This window comes from Mizuhopecten yessoensis, unplaced genomic scaffold, assembly GCF_002113885.1.
Source record: "Mizuhopecten yessoensis strain PY_sf001 unplaced genomic scaffold, ASM211388v2 scaffold8851, whole genome shotgun sequence".
NCBI classification, from domain to species: Eukaryota; Metazoa; Mollusca; class Bivalvia; order Pectinida; family Pectinidae; genus Mizuhopecten; species Mizuhopecten yessoensis.
This window is the reverse complement of record NW_018407754.1, coordinates 7,285-27,088: the sequence shown is the minus strand read 5'-3', so window position 1 is coordinate 27,088 and position 19,804 is coordinate 7,285. Positions and strand designations below refer to the sequence as shown.

The window sequence follows — 19,804 nt, the reverse complement described above, 5'->3', positions numbered from 1 at the left end:
TATAATTAACAATATATTCATTTATTCAAATGCGGATCCTTTTCACAGTTTACACGATTTCTTTTCAAGGTANTTTAGGAGAGGACTTTATAAATTGTAATAACTTGTTGTCCAATCCATTTGTATATTTGTACAATAAAATATGTTTAAACTAAACTTGCTGTTATATTATTTCAGACACAAGATTTTTTTTATTGTTTTTGTCTTATTGGTTTAGATTTGGTAACTAGAGGGCAAAACATTAAAGTGTGTGTTTGCTATGATTTCCTGTTACCCCTCTGTAACTCTAGTTCATAACACTAAGAGCACAGGTGTAACCGAAAGGTATCAAGTAGCCACAATCGGTGTCTCACGTCCATACAAAGTGCCTCATACATTCAAGTACCATTGGTTCTCACATACTTCTGATACTCATTATGTGTCAAGGGATTGCCTGATTTTTTAATAACATCTCTCTCTTAAGATGATAATGTTTGTTTTAGTGTAAGTATAACTATCCGTGTAAGTGTAAGCGTGCATGTAAGTGTGAGTGTTTATGTTAATGTGAGTGTTTAGGTAAATGTAAGTTTTTGTGTAAGTGTAAGCGTTTCTGTTAGTAATTGTGTAAGTAAAAGTGCGTAAGTGTTTGTGTAGGAGTAAGTGATTTAGTAAATGTTAGTGTTTCTGTAAGTCTTAGTGTTTGTGTAAGTGTAAGTGTTTGAGTGACCGTTAGCGTTTGTGTACGCGTGAGTGTGTAAGTAACTAGTAGTGTTTGTGTAGGAGTAAGTATTTCTGTTAGTGTAAGGGTTAGTGTTAGTGTCAGTGTTTGTGATAGTGTAAGTAGTTGTGTTAGTGTAAGCGTTTGTGTTAGTGTAAGTGTTTGTGTTAGTGTAAGCGTTTGTGTTAGTTTAAGTGTTTGTGTTAGTGTAAGTGCTTGTGTTAGTGTAAGTGTTTGTTTTAGTGTAAGTGTCTGTGTTAGTGTAAGTGTTTGTGTAAGAGTAGGTATTTGTGTTAGTGTAAGTGTTTGTGTAAGCTAGTCTAAGTATTTGTGTTAGTGTAAGTATTTGTGTTAGTGTAAGCGTTTGTGTTAGTGTAAGTGTTTGTGTAAGTGTAAGCGTTTGTGTTAGTGTAAGTGTTTGTGTTAGTGTAAGTATTTGTGTTAGTGTAAGTATTTGCGTTAGTGTATGTGTTTGTGTTAGTGTAAGCGTTTGTGTTAGTGTAAGTCTTTTTGTAGGTGTAAGCGTTTGTGTTAGTGTAAGTGTTTGTGTTAGTGTAAGTGTTTGTGTAAGAGTAAGTCTTTGTGTTTGTGTAAGTGTTTGTGTAAGGTAGTGTAAGTAAGTAATTCAACAAATTGCATGATAAATACATAGTAACGACAGCGCCAGTTCGGTTTATAATAAAAACAAATTTTTCATTCGACAAAAAATGTTTATACACCACTTTATCCAATTCTAGCTAAATTAAATAAATGATAACCACAAATGTATGTATAAGAATGTTAATAGTTTAGGCAAACTTTTCAGGAAATATAAAAACCTCACCTCAAATGACAAAATTTAACATTATGTAACATTTCTGCCTTTTTTCACGTATACGGAACAATGAGTGTTTATCAGTTATATAAGCGTGAAGATCTTAAGATCTTAGAAGTAAATCCTTAACGGGAAGATTAAAGAAAAATGAGTATTTAGAATTTAGCTCATACGGATTGTAACATATAGAAACAAAATTATTCCAGGGACTTGTATGTTAATGATCTTAAGGTATTTTCCGATACTTGTTCTTACTCCCTTTGTAAAAATGCCGCTCTAGAGCGAGTGTGTATACTGATATCCGTGATGTGGACACTTGTACTGTTAATGTTTATCTTATTTGAAAAAATCCATATCGGTATGATACTGGAAACTACAAATATATTTATTGTTAAAATATATGGTAAAGAAATAGGGGACCTTACATGAGTTTCCATTTCATATGAGATTTATGAAACGAGTCTAAGAATTTTTCAATTAAGCGAGCCCTCGGCTAGCTAAAATGAAAATTTCGTGACGAGTTTCATAAATTTCATATGAAATGTAAACGAGTGTAACATCCTTTTTATTACATACTAAAGATTTGTGACCTTTATTCGTGTAAAATGACAATGTTTTGGCAACATTGACCTGTTAAAAGCTTCCATTTTGACTCCAAATAAGTCGGTGACGTCATGTATTTGTCATTGGCGTGACGCCACAATGGAAACAATTCAAACTTACAACCAATCACAGGGCTGATAGGTCATATTACAAGTGTTAAAACGCCAACACTTTGATTTTCTTTTGTTTTGATTAGTGACAAAGGGGACATTTGCGAATATGCATGTGCTGTTTATACGACCATTAGTACTGTTTTAGAACATTCACGTCTACTGTATTATTTATTGTGTTTCATTATACCTGTAAAATAAATATTATTAATAATACGATATATGTTTATCTATATAGATAATCACATCACAAATGCAGGATATAAGCTGTGGTTTTAAATATATTACTTGATAGTATCGTTTTTTTAAAGGTCATCGTTATCATGTTTAATTGGATTATACACCTGAAAGACAATGTTTTATGATGGAAACCTATTAAGAGGATGATATCAAACAAAACAATAACACAAGCATAGTGCTAAAAGTAGCTTAATGAATTGATCTAGTGCACGATGGGGGCTGTAGCATTTCGTCTATTTCTTTTTTTAGAGTTACATGTCTTAATGAATGTTATATTGTATCGATATTTTCATACATTTCTTACGTGTTTGATATTCGCCAAAAATAACAAAAATAATATAACTTGTATTCAACAAGGTATATCCTTAAAGTTTACGCTTGTTCCGTAACTGTTGTATATGAAACAGCAAACAAGTGTCAGTTACTCAAAAGCAAGGAATTATAACATGCATCCCAAAAGGCGACAAACCTCGTAATAAACTTAAAAATTGGCTTCCCATCACACTTCTCAATACTATATATAAGATGGAATCCGGCACGATAGCAGAAAGACTCAAAACTGTGATAACTAAATTAATTAGCAACAATCAAACCGGTTTTATTCCAGGAAGATATATTGGAGAAAATACACGTCTAACTTATGATTCAGTGCATCATACTGAAGAAAATGACATACCTGGTCTTCTATTGTAAATTGACTTTGAAAAACCTTGTGACTCTGACTTGGAATTTTCTTCAATTTTGGACCATCACTTATTAACTGGATCAACTTTTTTCAAACATAAATACACTCTGTCGTTAACATAGGAGGGAACTTATCCAATGTGTTCACTATCGAGCGTGGATGCCGTCAGGGGGACCCTGTTTCTTCATAATTTTTTTATCTTATGTGCTGACATTTTGTCGATTATATTAAGAAATAATTCAAATATCAGCGGCATTGTTCTAAATAACAAAGAAATTCTTTTATCTCAGTTTGCTGATGATACGTCTGTTGTCGTTGACGGTTTAGAAAAATATTTAAATGTAACGCTTGTGACAGCACGATTTCTCACCCCGATACGATTTCTCACCCGGGCGAGAAATTGTGCAAAATTGCTGCGTTCGCGACACGATTTCTCACCCCTGCACGATGGCTCTCCCGGGTGAGAAATTGTGCAAACTACATGTATATGGGCATAGGCGACACGATTTCTCACCCCAGCTCTATATCTCAATCGGGGTATTGTCTGATGTTTTTCATCCGGGTTTTTTGATATTTTTGAATACATTTTATTTTACAACAATAACAAAACTGTTTCTTTACTTTTTAAAATCATCTTTTCTCTGCTAAAAAAATGCAATCCATACATCAGTTAATTAGGAAGAAATGTTTGCTATAGGAATTACAATAGCAGCAATAGTGAAGCGATAACTCCTTACTGATTACACACGCATTCAGTGAGAAACAAAAAAGCGCGATGAATTTTCACTTTTCCTCGGATAAACAACGGATAAACGCTTAGCTCTGAAAATGTCCAGCAGTTACATCTGTATTATGTATATTACATATGTACATGTACTACGAATCCGAAATATGCCTGGACAATCTACTTATCGACGTGGAACGAGGAATATACGCTATTGATTAGATGGGAATACCGAATTGATAACAACACGAAGTCAAATTTCATTTAAAGTGTTTTGTAAATAAAAGTACCGTTAGAAAAAAACGTATCCCTAAAATAAAGACTCTTTTCCTTTCATTCGACAGCTTACATATGCACCTTGTTTCAATCCCTTGTTTTTTCTGACGTCATCTCTCTTTTTAGGAATAGAGCGAGCTTCTTTAAACTTGCCTAAGTGTACATGTACTAGATGCGCACATAAATTACATGATATCAAATGACGAGATGTTAGATGTACATAAAACCTAATATTGATTGATTGATTGATTGATTTATCATTTTGTACATTCATTCACTTTTGAAATACGCAGCAGAAGTCTTCAAATATCTTCACATTTTCAATTAGACTAAAAGAAATATTGTTGCTCGATTACGTGGTATGTAAGAATCAAAAATACGTCTCCAACTTGTTTGCAGCATACAGGCACAAACTCACGTGCGCAAATACAATGCACGTGCGGGAACCTTATTAAACACACTAAAACTTCTCAAATAACAAAACCTGTTATTTATTTATTTATTATTTATTTATTTTCGAATCAGAAGAAGTGATTTTGTTTGAATTCCATTGGAGAAATTCGTAACACAGAGGCGGGGATTTCAATATTTTCTTTTGGTGAGATGTAGACCTAAACCTTATCACAACAAAAACACCCAATAAAATTCAAATAAGTATTTTGTTCGTTTTTCGTAGGAGCATGAAACTGAAATTCTCAAAAAGTCAGATTTTCCCCAAAAGAATGTTGTCAAACTAATAACGCATTGAAGGATCATTTTTCATGCAACCAAAACTAAGGATCATATACTACAGTATGCTATTGCTATGGTCAGTCAGATATTTACAGACAAATAAACAGCCGGAAGCCATCTCAAGTAATTATATTTTCCAGACAAAAATATGTTCATCTTAGAATAAAAGTATCTTATACCTTGTGTATACCAAAAAAATTTTGATTATAGAAAGACTAGGTCATGAATTAATAATGACAAAAATATCAATCCAAAATATGTGGTTGAACATATTCAAAGAAGGGATCAATTGACCAAATGGTCTATACATCAGAATTCATGGCTTTGTGTATAGTCTATTCATTATGACTGAAACTGACAGAACAGAAGGAAATATTTGTTCCAGTTTAAACGGAATGAATATTTAATCAACAAAAAACATGTTTCGGAAAGATTTGTTGGTTTATTTCTTTTCAAGAAGGCCACCAAAACATTCATTCTACTGCCTAATCAGTTGTCAGATTCCCAGACAATTTTCGTGCAATATAAATGGAATTCGGAGATTGTGTGTATGTTCGATACTTTGTTTTCATATATTTATTAAAGTTTTATGCCGTATTAACAGCTGATGACATTTACAGAAAATGGTTTGCAAGACGCAAGAGTATGATATTCGTTCGATGGAAGACTTGGAAAAGGAAGGAAGAAAACAAAGAAGCGAGGTTTTGAGTTTGTTTTCAAACTGGTGATTCTAGATTCACAAGAAAACAACTTATTTCAAGATTTGTCGAAACATCTTAGCCCTTTGGTTCAACTGTTTTGGTTTTTAAAGAATTCCAAAATGGCCAAGATAATAATGTATATTTGATGTATAAATACACATTCCCATAGTTCTTTGACCAACTGGTCATTGACAGTAGTGATCTTTTATTGGATTATTATCATTTGGTATCGTGCTATACTGAATCCAAACATTATATTTAGTCTGGCTTTTGTGTCTGGAACAAATAAATCTGGCAACAGATGAGGTCTTGATAGTGCTGATTTACACATATTTCATGATCTTTACGAACTCGGACTCTGCTCATTTGGAGAGAGCTGGTTGTTTTCACGCTCTGAGCCAAACAGTTTGTTTCTGTGAGTAGAAACTGTCTTTTGATGTGCGAGTTCTCTGTCTTTTCTGTCAGTGGCCGGTGATCTTTGATAAATTGGTCCCCGTATCCAATTGAGACATGCAGTCACAATCTTTAGCACTCCCATAAGTATATCAATGAAGCAATTTGATATTTACGGCAACGAAAAGACTCTACAATCCATGGGGATTTAGTAACTGTTCTGTTAATGTTAGTCTGTAGTGCAGAGGGTTGTCTCTAACCAGTCTTAAAATATGCGTGCATACTGGTATCAATACCAGATACCGCTAACATTGGCAGGACATCTCTAAAACTACGACCATCGGCTACGTTGTCGTCTTGCTCCAACCATGTGAGCTTGTCTATGATGTTTTTGTAATGCTTGCATTATTTTGGCTTCCAGAGAATGGTCATACTGTGTTCAAAATGTAGCTATCCGGTAGAGTTATGCTCATGAATTTAAGATATTTATGCTCCTTCTGACCACCGTAAGACATTCTCTGAAGCTTAATGAGAGCACTTTTTTTAAAAAATATAAATATATATGTACCAACTGGTATGGCAGTCACTCTGTCTCACAAGAATGTTTTTGATAATACAGGATTGTATGAAAATATGTTCCCTACTCAAATGGTCAGGACGAAGGAACACTGGAACTATATATTTATTCAATGCTTGTACTACAGACTGAAAGGTTTTTGGAATACTAGGCAGAGAAATGCCAAGAGCGGAACACTTAATTACAAGAGATATCAGTTTTTATCTAAACCCAACACAGTAAAAGAGCATTTTGTGCAGTTTTGGTATATACATGTACCGAAAAAGAAAGAAATGGGGAAAATTACATATGGATTTTGAGAAACTGTTCTTTGACCAACCTGTTCTAGCTTTGAAGCCAGGGTCATCCAAAAGACAAAAATTGAGAATGAAGGCTGATTAATTCTTTGACAAGATGTACGGCACTTCTAAAAGTTCACCGATTATTTCAGATGGCCACCTTCATGATTGAGAGTTCAAAGACTCTCTTCCTTATAGGATAACCTGTGTACCAGGGTTTAGGTCATTGCCAATAAGATGAAATAAATTCATATTGTTAAAACAAAGACAACATTTTATGTATGAACAGGATTCGAAAAACAGGTCCTTGATTGTTAAGGGGAAAAAACTACTAGTGGTTTCATCTTCAAAACGTTGTTTCAAATTCTCTTTAGTCTCTTTAAATCAGTATATCCAAAATCCATTATAGATTTTTTTTTGTTTATACATTTCGTGTACCTTTACATTTACGAGATAGGATGGCGACCTTCACCAATACATTTACTCTTCATTATGAGATGAATATTAACAACTGAGTATGAAAGTCTGATGATAAAATGTATAAAAAATTATAACATAATATATAAGAATAAATTCTAAAAAGGGACTAGAAAATTACAATTGATCTCAAAATTGATTGTTAACAAAATATTTATCAATCACGTGTTGAAATAAATTGGAATTTGAAATTGTTTGTGACTTAACATGCACTGAGAGATTTATTGTAGGATTGCAACGAATTTCGTAACCAATTACCTGAAATCAGGTGCATTGCTTTTAAGTGGACGCCAGAGAGTGTCTTAGGCCCTCACTTTTTTAGGCACACTGGCTACTTTGTTGTGCGAAATGAATACTTACCACCACATTGTTTGGACTGAAAGTTTGCAAACATATTTGAAATAACACCACTTCTTCATTCTATGAAAGGTTTTGGTATACAAGAATTATAAGAATGAAAAATCTTCAATTTAACTCACATTCTGGATGACAAATATAATAATACAGCACTACATGAGCGTAAATGTCCTTTCCCAAAAAATACGATGCAAAAATACGATTCTTTTTCAGAAAAAATACTTTCAAACTGATATTCCATTTTTCGACCCCCATGCTGTAATAAGGTTAATTAATCATCTAAATAATTAGAAAAGTGATTCAAAGGAATAACATCGGATGTATAAGGGATTGAAAAAAGTCTCGTAGCACTTCTGAAACAAAATTTATTAGGGGGCAGGCTCCTGTGTAATTTTAACACAGCTGGAAATATTCCATTTATAAAAAGCCTAAATAAACCACAATCGCCAAAAATCATGATACCGGATAATATGCCTACTCCTAACACGATTTCTCACCCGGGTGAGAAATCGTGTTGCGAACGTAGCAATTTTTGCACGATTTGAGAAATAGTGTCGGGGTGAGAAATCGTGCCGTAACAAACGCTGCAACAAGTTAACTATTATGCCAGAATTTCAGGTCTTAAAATGAATTTCACCAAGACCCTGGTAATTTGGATAGGCAGTGAAAAATATAGTTATAATAAATATACAACAGAGCACAATCTTTTGTGGGGAAGTACAAGTTTTAATTTGCTAGGCATTGAATGTGATGTTGATTTACATAGAGTAAATTAAACTTTGATAAGAAACTTGTTAAACTAAAATCGCTCATAAGTTCGTGGAATAGAAGAAATCTCACTCCAATAGGTAAGATAACCATTATCAAAACATTGCTAATTTCACAATTTAATCATCTTTGCATAGCTCTTCCAAACCCACATGACTCTTATATAAAACAAATAAATAACATCTTATACAATTTTTTGTGGTGCGGAAATACTGATATAGTTAAATGTGATGTTATAATTAAGTCATACGAACAGGATGGTTTGAAGATGATTTATTTAAAGTCTTTCATAACAGCACTTAAAGCAACGTGGGCACGGAGGATCTATAAAGAAGATGCTAGTTTGACTTTCATTACTGAAAACTACATTGATAAGTTCTCTTTAGCTAATTGTGGAAGAATTCATAAATTGAAAATTATATGTGAAAAATGTAATAATACATTTTGGAAAAACGTTCTAGAAGCATGGTACCAAACAATAGTGTCGTCCAGTAGAAAACACTCTGTGGTATAATCACAATAGTCAAATAAACAATAAGCCTGTTTTCTGTAAAGAGTGGTATAGGAAAGGAGTGCTTTTTATATATAATGTTATTATAGAAGACGTTTTTTTATTATTTTGTAGAATTTTAACTTAGATATAATATAAGGCCGAATGCCTTTAACTTTTCACAGTAGAATTAGTGCTATAAAACAGTTTATAAATAGTAAACAAGAAATATTTGTTTTAGAAAAGAGTATTTGTTTACCTAATATACCTTTACATCTTAATTTTATATTAAGGAAGACTAAAGGGGCACAGGATATGTATGCTGTTTTATGCCAAAATGATACAAAACCTACGTCACAAAGGAAATGGTTTACAGTTGTAACCTTTAGGACAAATTATGGAAAAAGATTTATCTATTTTGGGATTGTGGTAAAGTATGTAAAATTTTGATAGAACTGAAACAATTGCTTACGACCAGTAATATTGATTTGAATTTTGACATACAGGAATTTATATTTGGACAATTCAGTTCTAAGGATGCTGATTTGATAGTGGACAGTCATATCCTATTGTTGATTAAACAATACATTTTAAAAAAGAAATGTCTAAAAATGGAACTTAATATAAAGAGTTTAAAGAATCACATACTCTTTGAACTTAAATCTCATAAGTTCTTGATAAATAAGCATAAAACTGCAAAAATAATATAGACTTACAAAATAAATTGCAAAAATGGCTCCTCTTATAAAATAACATAAACACTTATCATTATCCTATAAAGAAAAACCCCAGATGTCTAAGGTTTGCAATCCCCCCACTTACCCCCCTGTGTGTGTGTGTGTATGTGTGTACAGTATATAATTAGTCTCTTGTAAAAGGTGTCCGTTGTGAAGGGAATTGTAATCAATGTAATTATGCTTGTTGCTTTGTGTGTAAATGTGTTGTTTATAAAAAAGAAAAATAGAATAAAACAAAAAACAAACTAAAACAACAGCAAACAAAACAAAGGCATATGTAAAAACAAGAGGCCTAGGGGGCCTGTATCGCTCATCTGGTTATTTAAGCAATCATGGCACAATATTTACATTTGCTCTATAATGCCAATTTGTAACCACTTCAGACATGCAGGGTAAGAATTTGGAAGCGTTACTATGGAGACTTTATAATTCATGAAGAATTAAGGTTGTTACTATTACTAGCACATTAGTTGGGTTGGAGATCAAAAGTATGTGATGGCTATTCATTTGTCGAATTGTCTATATAAACAATACCAAACTTCCCCCCTCCCCAAAGGCAAACGAGGGACCTGGGGCACATGAAAATCACAAAGTATATAAACCACTCGAAGGCCTTTACAACTATGAGTAGTATTTGATACTAGCATTTCTAGAACTGCAGAAGATTTTTTTTTGAAATTCGCCTCCTTTTTAAACCCCAAACCCAGCCCCCTAGGGGTTCAGGGTCACCAAAATTATACCAGCAGACCTTCCTCCCCTAACAAGTATTTCTATCGAATATGAGCAAATTCCTTTCAACACATTGGACGATATGGCCTATTATGTCTATTTCATATATAGACTATACTAAATTCTACTCCCTCCTCAGGGGCAAACGGGGGCCATGAGAGACATGGAAATCACAAATTTTATAAACCACCCAAAGGCCTTTGCAGCTATGAGTAGTATTTGATTCTAGCATTTCTAGAACTGGAGAAGAAGAATTTTGAAATTTCCCTAAATCCCCCCCCCCTCTGTGGCCCCTAACTCAGCCCCCTAGGGGGCCAGGCTCACACGATTTATACCAGCAGACCCTCCTACCCTAATAAGTATTTCTCTTAAATATGAACAAATTATTTTCAAAACAATGAAGATATGGCCTGTCATGTCTATTTCCTATATAAACTAAACTAAATTTTACCCCCTCCTCAGGGGCAAACGGGGGCCCTAGGACACATGAAAATCACAAATTGTATAAACTACCCAAATGCCTTTACAGCTATGGGCAGTATTTGATCCTAGCAATTTTATAACTAAAGAACAGGATTTTTGAAATCCCCCCCCCCACTTTTCGGACCCTTACTCAGCCCCCTAGGGGTCAGGCTCATAAAAAAATACGTACAAACCCCCTCCCCCTAACAAGTATTTCTGTCAAATATGAACAACTTCCGTTCAAAACAATGGTTTATGACCTATTGTGTTTATTTTTCCTATATAAGCTATACTAAACTTCACCTCCTCCCCAGGAACAAACGGGGTNAATCACACTTTTTATAAACCATCGAAGGCCTTTACAACTATGAGTAGTATTTGGTTTTAGCATTTCTGGAATGGAGAAGAAGATTTTTTATTTTTTTTCTAAATTTCCCCCCTTTTAGCCGCTAGCTAAACACCCTAGGGGGCCACACCCTTATTTCATAAATCCATTGATTCCCTGGTCCCAAGGATGCTTCATATCAAATTTAGTTAAAATCCAATCAGTCTTTCCAGGCTTTTAAATGGAAAAGTTGACGCCGGACGACGGACGGACGACGGATTATGTACGACGGACGCCGCGGTACGGCATTAGCTCACTTGCCCTTCGGGCAGGTGAGCTGAAAAATAAAAAATAAATATAATTTATACAAACTAAACGTAACAAATGTAAACAACAACATTCCTTAATAATTATCATAAAACACGGAGTAATCGTCTAAAAACATTGATTACTGAGACTGCCACACAGATTGCTCTCTAGTGCTTAAGAAACTGAACCACATAAGCAGTGTTTTATGCAATATTTACTGGACATACTCGCCCAGAAATGGAAAAACGCCATTCATCTCTGAAATTCGTATCAGCTAATATTCTTTAACAAATCGTGTAGTACAAATGTTGTGGTGCTAAAAAATGTGCTGCGCTTGTCATATGCTTCCTCTCCGATTGTGGTCAATGATCAAAACTTGACACTGGTAATTACGAGAAAACACAATACAACTGTATGTGTATTAGTTAATAAACAACATTGACTTAGTAAGACGTGGATTTCAAATCGTGTCCGGGGTAGAAAGTTTTTAAGTGAAAATTTCAAACAACATGTAAAAGAAGAAATTATTTACATCGTTATAAATAGGAGAACCTCAATTTACATTTAGTTTTCAAAATATGTCTGCTACCGGAACACAACTTTTTTAAACATAAATATTTGCCGTCATTATTAATCCTTCCTTTTAGAACACAAAGGTTAAACTATAGCATCCAAAATCAACTATCAAATGAATGTAGTGTTAATAGCAATGAAACCAGCGTTTGATGTATTAAACAATTAAGATATCAACATACATGAAATTATATGTACATTTAGCAAGGAGCCACGGTGGTTGAGTGATAAAGGCGTTAGACCGTCTACGATCACTTGCCATTCACCACTGGGGGTCGTTGGCTGAAGGCCTACATTGGGCAGTGGCAAGGTCCTTTTTTGCTGCAGGTTGGTTTTTATTCTTCAGGCACGCTGGTTCTCCTCCACTTACAAACCCTGGATAGTCCTTAATTGATCAAAGTTGTTAATTGGACATAAGACACACACAAACACTTAACAATACACATTTTAGTTAAAACAGTAAGGCTTAAACTGTTCAACAGTATCACAAATAATATTTGAATAGATAAATGCTTTGCAGAGTAAAAAAACTGATATAATTGGTTAAATGCATTTTCACTCTTAGAATATGGAATATATGAATTTTGCTTTCAATACGCATAAAACCAAAGACACTGAAAAAATATCTGCTATCTATTCAGTTGGTTTTATAATTATACTTTTACTCCTTACGTAGAGTTATTTAAGATATAAGTGTACATATGTAATCATTCCTATAATATAGTCTAATTGGTAACAACTAGTACGTCTCTGTGATGCAATGCATTGCGCTTTGGTGTCGTAGGTTATCGTCTCACAAAACACATGCGTTACGAGGAAGATTTTCCAAATACCGGAAAACATTTGAATCTGTTCTTTCCGTCTTCAAACATTCCTGGTCTTTCAATCGGCAATCACATCCTGTTATTATACGGAAGTTCACTTCCACTAAAACGATCGAATGAAGTTTCATGAAGGTAACTATGGAAACTTGGAAACCACCTTCATCTCAATCCAGATAGTTAACTGTCAGCCTTCAAAAGACGCAAGGATTCCCATTTCACACGCCTTTAGTTGATGTAGATGTTGGTTGAGTCCAGATACTGCCCAATGAAGTTGTAACAGTACTGGTACTGCTCCTAAAATATATGCAAGACATTCTCATCAGCACTGACTCGCATTTGTATAATAATTTACAAACTAACTTTGTCTGTTGTTTTGAAAAAAAGTAAGTCGCACCCTATGTATTGTTGAAAAACTCTTTTTTATTTATTTTATAACAAGACGAAAGACACTCATATAGAAAACGATGCAATTGACAGTAAGTAATTGATAAAACGAAAAGATTTGATCATGGAAAATCATGAAAAAATCATGGAATTTGTATGATAATTAGTCATAATTAATTATAGATTTAATTAAAGAGGTTGTTAACGTAGAAGACATTTAGAGCATGAAACAGCCTAAGTTATTCGTAGCTTATTCACAAACTATACATGCAATTATATGCATGTTTACCAATTATGATTATATTGATTCAACTAAACAGACTTCGGGACCAAAAAGGGTCTAATGTTGTGCTACACTGATCCTCGACCCTCATGAACATTAAAATATCTGTCTGCATGTGTTACTACGGCTGAGAATATTTATTCTATAAAATGTCCTTGCACCTATGCTATTTCGTTTGATTAGATGCTAATCCATCAACCCAATCATCAGAATACTTACAATATGTCTGAGAGCTGGTGGCCGTCGGACTTGTATTTGTCTAGACGTTTGAAATATGTCCACTTCATTATCCATCTTCATTTGATCTCGGGCATTTGATATACAACAGAATAGTCCACTCTGTGTGCATCCGTCCCTAAGTAAGTAAAACGGCCATGTGTATACAATTTCGACTACTATAAACGACTAAACTAAAAGAGCTCCTTAGCCTCTTCTTAGAGAGCAATTCAAAATCATGTTATATTTAAGTTATTCAATGGTTGACTCTAAAGTCCGCGAAGTTGGTCATAGCCTTGTAGTTGGAATATATTCTGGCAGAGATTACATGAAGCACTCGTTTAATGACAACTTATCTGTTGTAGCTGATAGTGATCAAATTGTAAGATGTTCATAGACACAGATCCCATTTCATTGTATTTTACATATGTTTCGGAACAATTAGGATATACAAATTTCATTCATCATTGCCACTGATGAGATGAGGCCTAAATTTACGAAATGATCATATGATGCAGAAAAATATCTACTTCTTAGGCATTCTGCATGTACAAACATACTTTTTAATATGTGCTTGATTTCTTTGTATTTCTTATGATGATTTAAAAGAAATTAAGTGATATTTCTTGATATTCGTAGCAAAAACATATCCGTTTCCGAACGAAGGGAGTGTTAACGTGTACTAGGCATTTAAAGTTACTTTATACACACAGATACAACCAGTGCAGAAATAGACAGTTGGAGGAATATAGCCGGTAAAGGGAGCTAAACACTATAAAAAATATCACAGCAGAAATACAATCGCCTCTACACAGCTGGGTATCATGTTGTATTTATAACTGACATTTCAAGTTCATCGGTTGATATACTGTAGAACGACATACAAGTGGAAAGACTTTCAATACACAAAAACACTGCTTTTATAAATATTGATCGCCTCATTATTTTTATTTATCAGAGGGTAAACTTACTGACACATGACGACCACGGGTCTTGTGTTGTCTGACCGTCGACGACTGTCCAGTTGCTCCAGCAGAAGGAGAAGGGACGAGTTGGAGGGGGGCAGCAAAGAATCCGATGACCACTCCTTCATAGTGAAGATCCGTATTGTCATGTCAGTTTTGGATCTCTGTAACTCGAAGAAATATAACAGTAGTGATTGAACACCATAGCTTATATATTAATGTACCCCTTCTTCAAAAAAATAAACCTTTTGTTTTATATAAATGTATAGCTATAATGTATTGAAGTACAATACAAAAAGACAGTGTTGCTAACAACGCCGTGATCGGTGTCATTTTCACGTTTTTTATCCGTCACGCATAATGTGAGATCATCTCTTGAAAAAAACTGCAGGGTAAACATCACAATACATGTTCGCTATGCTCATCTTGTTATCTAAACATGTTTTCTCTTGACTGGAAATGTTAGATTGCATTATAAAAAATGCCCATATATACAGTTATGGTATCGCACAACGTTACACGATGTGCGGTGTGAGCACGATGTGTGCACGATGTGTGAACGATGTGTGCACGAAGTGCGAACGATACAAAAAATGAACGATCATTGTTTGCACACATTTGTGCGGACGATGGACGAACGTTGTGCGATAACAATCGTGGTTGGTGTAAATTGAGGAATGCCTCAACAATAAATAGGGTTTCGTGCATGTGTTTAAACACATACACTTTAATATTTAGTATGTTTATATATTCTAGCTACATAAATAAGTTTATCTTTCTGTCTATACTTTCTTAAATTTAGAAATGGTGTTTTCGGTGATTTTTAAACAACCTAAATCGACACATGTAAAATTACAACACAGTCTCGGCAATACAGGTAAACATAGCCACTTTGTACCTGTACCTGGACCGTAGTTATCCCCGCCAGGGGCACTTACGTAACTCGCCAAGGTGTAAAAGCCAAGTGAAGGGGAGCTACATAGACCAAAACGAATGCAAATAACAAAACGACCAGTTATGTTTTCATAGCGGTCATACGGTATCACATAGCAGCTCTATGTGTCAGGCACAGGCCAGGTAAAACTCCGGTCACTCATCAAATTGTTATTTACCTGTTCTGTTCCCTAGGAGCTAAACCCATTCTTGACAGTCTAACGGTCACTATAACACTGTGTAACACGCATTGTAAAATTGTACATAATCTTAATTATTGTGATGAGAAATTACAATAATATATACAGTGTACATTATTGCATACGAACCTTCCGTATTTTTTTCATTCCGTAATATTGATCAACAAATTTTACCGAATCGCACAGTTGTGGGGAGAGAAGCGCACAACGGGGCGAACGATTGTTAAATGGCACAGTTGTGCGCACCATGTGTGGACGATGTGCGGACGGTGTGTGAACGATGTATGCACGGTGTGCGAACAGTATTTTTGGTACGTTGGGCGGTCACACAACTGTACCTTGCTTGTTATGTTATAGTCAGCAATATCAACGTCGGGAATGACCGCTAATGCGTTTTGCTTCCTAACATATATCCCATGGGCTTCATTTGCCTCGCTCTCTTCTCGAAGCCAGTGCTGTAGAAAGACAAAATTAATTAAAATAAATTACAAATAAATATTTACTACATGTATATGAAAACAAATCCTGAAATGTTTCACATTTTGTTTTGTTTTCACTGCATCTGGAACATAACTATTAATGCAATATATATGCATTTTCAAAAGACAATATGAAACACTGAAAATCCCTATGTATGTCTGCAATAAGAAATAATCGGTATCGTTATATCATAAAGATTAAACGTTATATGAGTTTTTTGGAGTATCAGAGTTCGTTATACAGGTCTTGGGTTGGGTAGTAGGATTCATGTTTTGTGTTCAGATCTTAAGTACCTTTCGGTGCAGGGTATAGACTGTAAGATCCTGATTGGAAACATGTGGCCACCTATTCTGCCAAAGACATGTATAACTAAAACCGTTGAAATGTTCTTCTCACCTCTGTAGGGGTACCTAGGACAACGATGTTCTCACAGTTGTAGTCAATCACCATCGTCCACAAGTCATCAACTGTGCCCTCTAACGGAAACTGTGTCATAAGGTACCCTGATTTCGACCTGTGTGACTAAAAAAATATTGAACGAATAATTATTGAGCGCATTACCATAACAAAATGCGGAAAATGTCGTAGCAAGTAAGTGAAAAAATATAAATCTGCAATCAATGGCTTACCTGTAGCATAACAGCATTGATGTAGTCATTCCTGCCGCCCACCTGTGACCGCAGGTAAGCTCGATACATGTCAACTAAACAATAAAAAGTGAACGCAATGTGTAAATTTGTATTATAATAAAAGATATAAAAATAATATATTACAAATAAAACAGTTTTCATACCTGTTTCTATTCAAATGCTTTGCTGACATTCATACAATTTTATTTTAAAGTGCACATATTTTTTGAAAACCCTCACATAAGGTGTAGTACTATTGTGATATTAAACTATACATACCTGCTTTAATAGACATTGTTCTGTTTTTGCTCTTGTTTTCTTTCATCATTCCTGCTCTATAGCAACTCGAATCATATTTGGGAATGAGAGTCTGAAGATTCTTGAAAAAAGATAGAAAAATTTATTGCAATCTCATTGATCATTTATATATAAAGACTATTTTATTTTCCGAATCTTGAAAAGCACTTACTTCAAATTCTTTTCGTAGCTTTGTTTGGTTTGTTGGTTTTCCGGGCGGAAGCATTTTTCTCAAAGTTACAGGAAAGTCTGTATCGGAAATCAGAGTATCCTGTAGATCGTGTTTCTGGACAAGCAATTCGTGAAGAGCGATATACTGTTCCTGGAAAGTCAATAAACAGGAGTGTCATATTAGTACAGGAATGGTAACAAATTGTATACCGTTTACTTTTATTTCTCTACTACACAATAGACCTGCTAGGAAATGGTAAACAATTGTTGTTTCCCACCAATGTGTAACACTCTTGACGTGATTTCGTTGGTCAATATTTTATTCATGACGTCAATCGACGACAAGCATAATGTTTTTTTAAACATGTGTTTTGGTTCATTGCACAATTTGAAAAAAACCACTAACTCAGGTTTTATAAGCATTATAACCAACCGTTTGGGAACGTACATTGTATATGTAAGAAATAACTATGTAAATCAATGCTTACTTTTGAATTTTGTTTTTACTAAAGGAGTTCCTGCTATAGTTTCTTTTTTATTTTACTAGAAAACTACCTGTCAACCGTTATTCTCTTACATGAGTTTGAACCATATTCATTCGGTCCTCTCGCATTTTTCTTATGTAACTCGAAATATCCACTTGTCCAGATTTCTTTTCCTCCTTTGAAAGAGCATCTAGACCTATGAAGGTTCCCGTCCTCCCGAGTCCAGCGCTGAGATAAAGAAACAAAATACTGGTAGTCAGGGATATTTTGTTACAAAATATGTTAAATATCTTCGCTTTTGGTTAAACACACTAATTGTCAGTCAGAATTTGGAGATGCAATCAGATACGAAACTAAATATTTGATGTGAAATCAATTTTCTGATAGGCTTTGGTATTGCCTAACAACGGTAGCTTTCTAAACCTAAATAATGTGGCAATCCAGTTTGGCCCCATACTGTCCCACATGAAACGTAAACATTTTAGCAAAACGATTTACTACTCATTTATGTATTAAGAATCGGAAATCTAAAAAACCAGCGGCGGTCAATCTTGTTCGACTCATCTTGCCATTTTAATCTATCTTGCTTTTTTGTGTTCAATATTTTTCTAGTTTTTTAACAAGGTACAAACCATATGTGTTTGTGTTTGAAAAAGGGTACTAATCTGACCACACTGAAAAATATTATCGGTGAAAATAAAAGACAATCGTAACGATATTTGACAAGACACAACTTTATACAATTTTGACTAAAGTATTAAAAGCAAATGGATATTGACAAAACTGATAGCACAATTTCAGCAGGAAGCGTGAGGAAAATCGTAAGAATTATTATATAAAGAATTTCAAATTTTACTGAACAAACCTTAATTGACTAAGACGAACATATTTATCCATAAAATTGAGGATGAGACACCATCTATTATCTAATACTATATATTATCAAACCGACCTGATTTGTTCTAAAATACCCCAAACCCTCCCCAACCCCCATGAAATATACAACTATGGAGAGAAATTATGGACTTAATCTTCTATTATTATTAATTTTGTTTGCCTTGTTGTTAAGCTTTCACAAAGTAACACACTTACGAGTGAGTACGAAAGCTGTCTTTTGTTTAAAAAAAATATCATATCACTGCGTATACCGTCTATGGAAGTCATAAAGGTGACCGTCGTCTGTTGTAATAGCAATACCTGCAGTGTACAACCATCTGCCCAGTAAGATGTGTCCTATATGAGGTCACACGTCGGTGGAATAGGACGAGTTCAAGGGTGTCTGGAGTTCCGTGGTCCGGCCATGTCGTAAAGTGGAACTGGTGAACCTGACGCTCTTTTTTTGTCTACAAAAATAGAATATTATTCTTACAGTACATATCAAAGATTTACTACTTTTCTCATTGTAACATGTTTTAAATGTATTTGGGGGGTTTTCTAAGACAAAACATCGAAATCTGCACATTAATGACAATTCTACATATATTTTAAACCAACACAAACAAAGAAGACTTGTTTGGTTTTACATTTAAATCATTGTATACGTAGTATAAAAGTTGTAATGCAAGGTAATTTTCGTAAAGGAGTTCAACGTATCACATTTAACAATTGAAACGATTATCCCTAAAATTCTAATGATTTTTTTTTCTCTCTCCACAAACGTTATGTAGGTGAATTTGTGCTTTCAAATATGCACAAACCAGTAAAATAAAAACAGTACAACTCAAGCAGTGACACGTGTATACGACGCTTAGATTAGCAATTTTCATCGGTATATTTCTGTCGTTAACTCACCTACATTTGATTAAACTATTGATTACTAATATGGTTATATTGCCGTTACCTTTCTGTGTGTCACTGAAATCTCACGTAGTATATAAAAA

The 19,804-nt window shown here is 34.3% G+C and overlaps 1 protein-coding gene across 1 annotated transcript; it reads right to left on the bottom strand.

The window, feature by feature from the left end:
• Positions 1 to 11,617: 11,617 nt before the first annotated feature.
• On the bottom strand, positions 11,618 to 19,798 carry LOC110456813 (receptor-type tyrosine-protein phosphatase alpha-like). The gene is made up of 11 exons (XM_021507777.1): positions 19,765 to 19,798; positions 19,122 to 19,267; positions 18,017 to 18,152; positions 17,441 to 17,590; positions 17,251 to 17,350; positions 16,972 to 17,045; positions 16,739 to 16,864; positions 16,201 to 16,317; positions 14,736 to 14,893; positions 13,768 to 13,903; positions 11,618 to 13,175 (listed from the first exon to the last, which is right to left on the bottom strand). Exons 2-11 carry the CDS (start codon positions 19,136 to 19,138, stop codon positions 13,107 to 13,109), a joined length of 1,083 nt encoding a protein of 360 aa, XP_021363452.1. The 5' UTR covers positions 19,139 to 19,267; positions 19,765 to 19,798; the 3' UTR covers positions 11,618 to 13,106.
• Between the last annotated feature and the right edge of the window lie 6 nt (positions 19,799 to 19,804).

Coding starts and splice junctions, on each gene's coding strand:
- LOC110456813 (XM_021507777.1), bottom strand. Junction 17,351..17,440: donor AGCTACGAAAAGAATTTGAA/GTAAGTGCTTTT, acceptor TCTTTTTTCAAG/AATCTTCAGACTCTCATTCC. Junction 14,894..16,200: donor ACTATAACATAACAAGCAAG/GTACAGTTGTGT, acceptor TTCGAGTTACAG/AGATCCAAAACTGACATGAC.